General features: G+C 31.7%; 1 protein-coding gene across 1 annotated transcript in view; it reads left to right on the plus strand.

The window, feature by feature from the left end:
- The window catches only part of LOC134718384 (uncharacterized), a 30156-nt gene extending 22723 nt beyond the window's left edge, over positions 1-7433 (plus strand). Inside the window, exons 7-8 of the mRNA XM_063580881.1 lie at positions 2253-2736; positions 3687-7433. Of these exons, the coding sequence (XP_063436951.1) occupies positions 2253-2736; positions 3687-3754 (552 nt within the window). The 3' untranslated portion in view covers positions 3755-7433. The remainder of the gene's footprint in view (positions 1-2252; positions 2737-3686) is intronic.
- The last annotated feature ends 537 nt before the right edge of the window (positions 7434-7970 follow it).

The following is a 7970-nucleotide window of genomic DNA, read 5'->3' on the forward strand; positions in this document are numbered from 1 at the left end:
AAGGATCCAAATTTCCAAAGAGTTGTGCCAAATATAACTAAGGTAATCCATGCATGGGATAAGAAAATCCGTAGTCTTTTTAAATGTGTCAGTCGAATAAAGGCAACAGTAGTATACCGCTGTTCGAATGTCATATATCTGTTGGGAGAAAACAGATCCGTGTTACAAACTAAAACTGAGGTTAACACATCAATGTTAAGAGGAAAACAACGAAACTTTTGTTTTACAGGAAATGTACGTAAAAACCCGACCGAATTCAAACATTTGTGTAATCCACACTATAACTTATAATTTAAAGCTCACCTAACCGTAATCCGATCAGAGAAAGAGTTTTCATTAATAAACTTGAATATTTAAAAGACTTGTGTTGTTCTTATGTGGCTTCTCTTTCTGTTTGTTCAGAAGGATTTGTTCAACCTGTTCATTCACTATTGAGGTTTATAATTCATATGCAGACGCAACACACAAAAAGTGCGCACTGGCTACGGTTACATGGAAATGTAACAATAATAAAAATACTATTGTTACATTGGAGACTAATTGCTGGATTGCAAAGTTGGATAAGGAACTGGTTAATTCTTTTAAGTATTTGACTGCACACCTACTATTTTTTCTGTCAGTATACTTTGAACAATGGATGAAGATATTCCTATTACCAATGTTGTTTAGGGTGAAAAATTTAAAACTTGGGATGCGTTTTAATCGAAATTGAAACTATATCAAGACTCAAATTTCATACAGCTATACAAACTCAGTTCTAAAACAAATTGTTACATCACGAAAGCAAAGTTTGCTAACTGTAACTTAAATTCTGGGAACTTCTGTATGTACATGTATCCATGGAGGACGTAATGTCGTTAATCAAAAATGTGTTGGAGTTAAAAATGCTTTTATAACCACTTACTGGATTTGTAGAAACTGTCATTGTAAATACAAAATTACAGTTAAGTAATTGTATGTAATAAATGTATGTATTGTAAATATAGAATAAATGTATTATTATTTAGTACATATTACTTGTCCCATCGTACATTGCTGTTTGTCATGTAATAATAACGCAATGTAACCGTAGTCTCAATAATTATTGTTACATTCGTAATTAAACGGGTCCTTACACAACCATGCATTCCGGCATTTAGTCACCAATTTAACAATAATATATTTATTATTTTTACATTTCCATGTAACCGTAGCCAGTGCCTAAAAAGTCACCAAAAAGGTATCGCATGAGAGAAGCTAAAAACATACCAACTTTTAAGATTTTTTGTGGGACCTTCATATAAAATAAAGGTTGCATTGTAAATATATGAATAGCTTTTCATAGATCAAAGAACAATTTGCGAAAAAAATATAGGTTACCCTAGGGTCTTCATCGATTCATATTTCTGTTCCGGGTTGAAAAACAAATGACATGACACAAAAAATATCACAAAAAGCGAAAAGCGAAAGTAAAACAGTTGAGTTATATCTATTAAAATGAACTTTCCGCTGATTTACAGCCAGCCTACAGGCTTCACGCCCACACTTGACAATTTTTTAAGTGCCTCCTTTTTAAGCATGTTAAGTGCTTTCCTAAAAGTAATGTGACCGTCTACAGGATAAACATTGTATAACGAAAATATTAATGTGATTCTATAGCAAATTATCCATCCTATTTTACTTGTTTATGATCGTATCATACTATGCTATATGAAAAATAAAGAAATGTTACTGACCGGTATGTTGCTATTATATTCTGAGTTGTTGTATGTATGTTCAAGGCAGAAGTAATGAAATGCATGTAATAATGCATTTTCAATTAATTGAGGAGAACGCCATGTTTACTTGGTTGCATTGAATATCATAGCACCTTGAATAGCCCCTATGTCTTAAATATCTATCTTTGTCGAACAACATACTACATAGCTAGCTCATTTAAAAAAAATGCTCGACTGTAAAATTATTGTTGAATGGAAATACTTCTAGTATATCTTTAAGAACATTGTGCTTTGTACAAATCTCGCATGCCTGCAATGATATATATATATGTATATCTTTTTTTTTTTTTTTTAATTATTCAAATAAATTTGACGTAATTTTGAATATTCTGACGTCACATTGAATTTTCTGTCTATCATTAATTCTGTGTTCTATCCTTTTTCACTGTCCCGGTGTATTTACTGCCTTGACTATTTGTAAGGCTACCTACCTGTTAATAGATGGCAATTATATAGCATAAGGTTGTAACATTACACATTTCATTGGTATTTTAGGCTTCCCGGAGAATAAGTAGTGATCAACAGAATTACGTCAGAATGTCAATGATAGTTCTAGAGGTATTATCAGGCGTTTTATACGATCGCTTATACATAGATACAAAGACTGGAGAAATACTTGATCGTGATAAGTTGGACATAACAGAAATGTGTAAGAAATATTGTGCTTTAAAAATAAACTTTCCAAGTAAAGGCTATAGGAAAATAGAAAAGGTTGACGAGATTTCTACCATTGAAGATACTATTGGTGACGACATTCAACGGATACGTGTGATCAGAAATGAAATGCAGCATTCTTCTGTCTTTGCATTAGATGACACACGATACCAAACACTAATCACAATAGTTCATGATATGCTAGAAAGATTTGACCAGCGTAACAATCCAGCAGGTGAATCCTATGTAAATCGATTAGACGAAATCAGGAAAATGGAATTAGAGACAAGGAGTTTTGAAGAGATAAAAGAACGAATGAAAGCAGGTAACTTAAGTGATATCTTTTTCATGTTTGAAGTACACAGGAACAAATCCTAAATCTTGAAAGACAGATAACACCACGCACAAATAGAAATCGATGGAAAATAGTACAACAGTAAAATATTACTACACGAAACTGTAAAACCAATGCTTTGAAGCCATAAAAAAAACGTTCCCCTTCGTTCTCGGCTGTTGACGATTACGATCGGAAAACGTGAATACAAAAGTTTATCCTGTTTACATTTCCTTGTTTATAAAGGTAGATAAACTGCAACTTTCTATTGACAAGTCTCGTCAGATGATATAATACTTTTCTAAAACTATTAGAAAAATGCTTGCTTTTATACGAAAAGAAAAATAGGAATGCAAGTATACAAAACCAATTATATCAACCCCGAATTTATAACACCTAACCATTTGTATGCACGATGTGCTTGTTATTTTTGTGACGTTTTGTATAATATGTGTAGAAAGTGTCCATTACAATACCTCCTAATCAAAACAAATGTTCTTAAACAGCTATTAAATATATTCAGACTTAAAAATGTCAAAGTGAAAACAAATCAATATTTACAACTTGTGTTTTATACCTTGTAGATCTTATTCACATATTTTGAATTATTGTATTGTATCTTTCGACGTAAATATGCTTCAGACATGTATATTATGTATACGATTTAACTGTAGTTCAACATCATTTAGATGCATACAAAATATGACAACATCCGGAAAAATCAAACAAATACTTAAACCAAGTCTGCATCATTAATTCAAACTTAAAATGAATAATAATACATACAACACATCATCTGGATAAAGCGAACACAACTAAGTTATTCGTCATATTAAGGTAAACGATTGTTGCTCTAATTAGGTACATTATGTGATCTCAGTATCGGATGCAAACACGTTTTACAAATGATTTTTTGACGGAATTTCTTTTAAATTTTTCAGGATTGAAAGAAAAGATTCATGCAGTTGTCGATAGTGTGGTATCTGATGCTTTGAACGATATTTGTTAACTCATTTTTGTATTCACCATTTGCGGTCAATGGGATAAATATTGAATATGTGAAAAATTGGCATAATGGAAAAATGTAATGAACTACTCAAACTATAATTTACTAATTAAATTGACAAAAAAGTCAATGATAAATAATAAATATAAACCCAAAGATGTGGTTTGAAAACTCTCCATTTGAGTCCCAATGTAATAAAAGTAAACTATAGGTCAAAGTACGAAGCCTCGGCGCACACCAATCAGCAAACTATAAATTATAGTGTAAAACCATTCATACAGGACGACCGAGGTCTTATAACAGAGAAACACATATGAACCAAACCAACAAACCACATCCATCGAACAATAAGTTACTGACTTAGGACAAGCGCATATAACTGCAGAATGTGTTTGATATATTAACTAGTATTTCAAGATAAGTTAAAACATAGTTGTTAATCATAAAGTTAAATCATCAATATGTTTTATCATTAAAAGAAAGCTTCGTGTCGAAAGTTGTGAAATCAAGGATCTTTGACATAAAATTGCTATAGGAGGCATTTTGATTTTTTTTGTATAATTAGATTCTTAATTTTAAGCTAGAGATGTCCATCAGAAACCAAAGATTACGTCAATGCTTCATTTAGGTCATTATAACAACGTCTAAATTCAACTATGTGAAGATAGTCGAAGATAAATACGTTACACAATGTGTTATTGACCAGACACTATATAAACGGAGTCGTTTGTGGCATTAACCGATTCCGATTTTATCGCTTAAGGTCACAAGCACACTGTATCTTATTATATTCTCAGTAAATGCAATTTGTGTATTGATTCTGTATACCTATTATTGTTGATTCTGTATACCTATTATTAATGATTCTGTCTACCTATTGTTATTGATTCTGTATACAGGTACCTATTGTTATTGATTCTGTATACCTATTATTATTGATTCTGTATACCTATTATTATTGATTCTGTATACCTATTATTATTGATTCTGTATATACCTATTATTATTGATTCTGTATATACCTATTATCATTACTTTTACTTTTATCTGTTTAGCTTTTTCTGTTTTGTAATTGTTTCATCATTAGTATTATTGATATGAGTATACCACATCAATTATGTTATAAATGTAGTGCAGATAGTATCAAACATCAATTGTATCATCAAATAACATCTTTTCTCGTTTAGTTTGACCGTTATTGAATTAAATGTTTAATGTTAAGTAAAACAGTTTCTCAAAAGTCAATAAATACACCATGTTCACTTGAGTGTATTGATAACAAATTTGATTTCCTACACTTTTACAGATGAATAAGAAAATAAGAGTAAAAAAGTTTCAATAAAAATAACAAAGCCCAATGTATAGCCAGTCATTAGAAAATAAAGTAAATGTTATTTGTATAACAACACAGAATTGTAATTATATATTTAGAAAACTACTGGGGTATATACGACATTTGTATCCCTAATTGGAACCTCAAAAAACGTTATCATTACAACGGTTAACGTAGACAAAATCTGTACGGAACGCTAAGGAATGTCAGAGCCTCACAGAGGCAAACTAATGACTTGCTTCAGTCAATAGTACATTTTAAATACAAAATCACTTAATTTACACCTTTAATACTTAAATTTAATGTTAAACATTGTTAAAAGTGTTATTATAAATGATAACATACTCGATAAAAAAAAATTCACAGCAGATTTGAAAATCCTTCACGTATGCCAAACATATAAGGTTGGGTTTTTCAATATATGTGTTATAAAAAAACAAAGCCACACACACATACAAATGTACAAACAGAAAATATGATATCTAAAAACTTTATTGAAACTATTTTTTAATGGGAAAAAATTTATCAAGATATGAAAGGTGCATTTAAATGGATTACTCAAAATGTTAAAGAAACAATAAACATGTAATGCATGTACATGTTGCATTGTGAATGTTCAACAAATACCTACACTGGAAAATAACAGTTCAGGGGTAAACCGTAATATTTGTGTAATTCAGGTCTCAGACAGGGTATATACTGTGACATTTCCAGCCTTGGGCTTATATCCCCTTCGCCTTCGTCTCAGGGGATTTAAACTCTAAGCCGGGAATGTTACAGTATATTCCCTGTTTGAGACCTGAATAACATATACTATTCAGGAATTTTAAGGAAAATGTTTCAGACCTTCGTCAATGATTATTACATTTTCTGTTATATTTCCGATGAAATCTTTCTTATAATTTCCAGGGACAACAAAATGAAAAAAAATCTGGTCGTGAAGTACATGTAATAATGGACTGTCCCAAAAAGACATGTCAACTATTTATCATAGTAAGAGGTACAAATAAATAAAATGTATACTTATTGACTGGGTATGAGTAGATAGTAAGTTTATTGTCACAAGAGCAACTATTGTCCTGAGGCGTAGCCGAGGGCAATAGTTGTATTCGAGGGACAATAAACTTACTATTCCACGAATATCCAGTCAGTAAGGGTTTTATTATATCGAAAAAGACAACAGACAATAAATGGCAGTGATAAATCGACTATCGTAATATAAAAAAAGCAGAAACCCAACCATAACGTTAACTTCATAAATGTGTTCAAATGCTAAGGCTAAGTCTTGCACTGACGTTAACCCTAGATACAATAGGTAAAACATGACGCCGTTACTCCCGCGGTATTTTCAAAATCCTCCAATTATGTACCTGCATTGAAAATTCCGCGAAATAAAATGACACCTGTGGTCAAATAGTTTCATACAGGTCCAATAGTTGGAAACGATTGACCGGCCCAATAGTTCAACGATTACAATTTGAAAAAAAAGCATTGTGTACTTATTTTACATAGAAAATGATAACTTGGGCATAATAAATTAATGTTCAAACTGTATATTTTCGGTCAATAATTTATTATGATTTGCTTTGTCCTATGTCCCTAAGAGATTTTTTTACTAGACTCAATATGAGATTAAAGTAAGCAGCAATATATAACCTTACGATCTACTACTATGAGCAAAACGCATACTCTTTAGTGTCAATAAATGACTTTAAATATCTCTGACATACCTCCCTTTGAAAGTGTCGAATCACTGTGATTACGCTGGTTTGTGAGTTGTATCACAGTCCTTTTTAACTCTTCTACAATAAACTAAAGTATTCTAGTACACAAGAAACAATTAAATAATTATGCTACTTTTTAAAAAGTGATTGGGGTTCTCAAAATAACAGCGTATGTCATCTGATAAAGAATTAAACATAAAAGTAATGACGTCATTTAACAAAAAGGTGACGATAATATTCATTGGACGAACGGACCAACAGAAGGAACGACAAGGTTATTGAAATATAACGCTCAAGTATTATTTTCATCATGATATTTACATATTTTTAATTTGTGAAGATGATGTAAAGTTCACGTGAGATTTATGTGAATACTATTTTTTTAGCTCACCTGGCCTTCAAGGCCAAGTGAGCTTTTCTCATCACTTGGCGTCCGTGGTTCGTCGTCGTCGTTAACTTTTACAAAAATTTTCTCCTCTAAAACTACTGGGTCAAATTTAACCAAACTTGGCCAACATTATCATTGGGGTATCTAGTTTAAAAATTGTGTCCGGTGTCCTGGTCAACCAACCAAGATGGCCGCCATGGCTAAAAATAGAACATAGGGTAATATGCAGTTTTTGGCTTATAACTCAAAAACCAAAGCGTTTAGAGCAAATCTGACATGGAGTTGATTTGTTTATCAGGTTCAGATCGATCTGCTCTGAAATTTTCAGATGAATCGGACAACCTGTTGTTGGGTTGCTGCCCCTAAATTGGTAATTTTAAGGAAATTTTGCTGTTTTTGGTTATTATCTTGAATATTATTATAGATAAAGATAAACTGTAAACAGCAATAATGTTCAGCAAAGTAAGATTTAAAAATAAGTCAACATGACCGAAATGGTCAGTTGACTCCTTTAGGAGGTATTGCCCTTTAAAGTCAATTTTAAACCATTTTTCGTAAATCTTGGTAATCTTTAACAAAAATCTTCTCCTCTGAAACTACTTGGCCAAATAATCCAAACTTGGCCGCAATCATCTTTGGAGTATCTTGTTTAAAAAATGTGTCGGGTGACCCGGCCATCAAACCAAGATTGCTGACATGGCTAAAAAAAGAACACAGGGGTAAAATGCAGTTTTTGGCTTATAACTCCAAATCCAAAGCATTTAGAGCAAATTT

Source organism: Mytilus trossulus, chromosome 5, assembly GCF_036588685.1.
Source record: "Mytilus trossulus isolate FHL-02 chromosome 5, PNRI_Mtr1.1.1.hap1, whole genome shotgun sequence".
Classification (NCBI taxonomy): Eukaryota; Metazoa; Mollusca; class Bivalvia; order Mytilida; family Mytilidae; genus Mytilus; species Mytilus trossulus.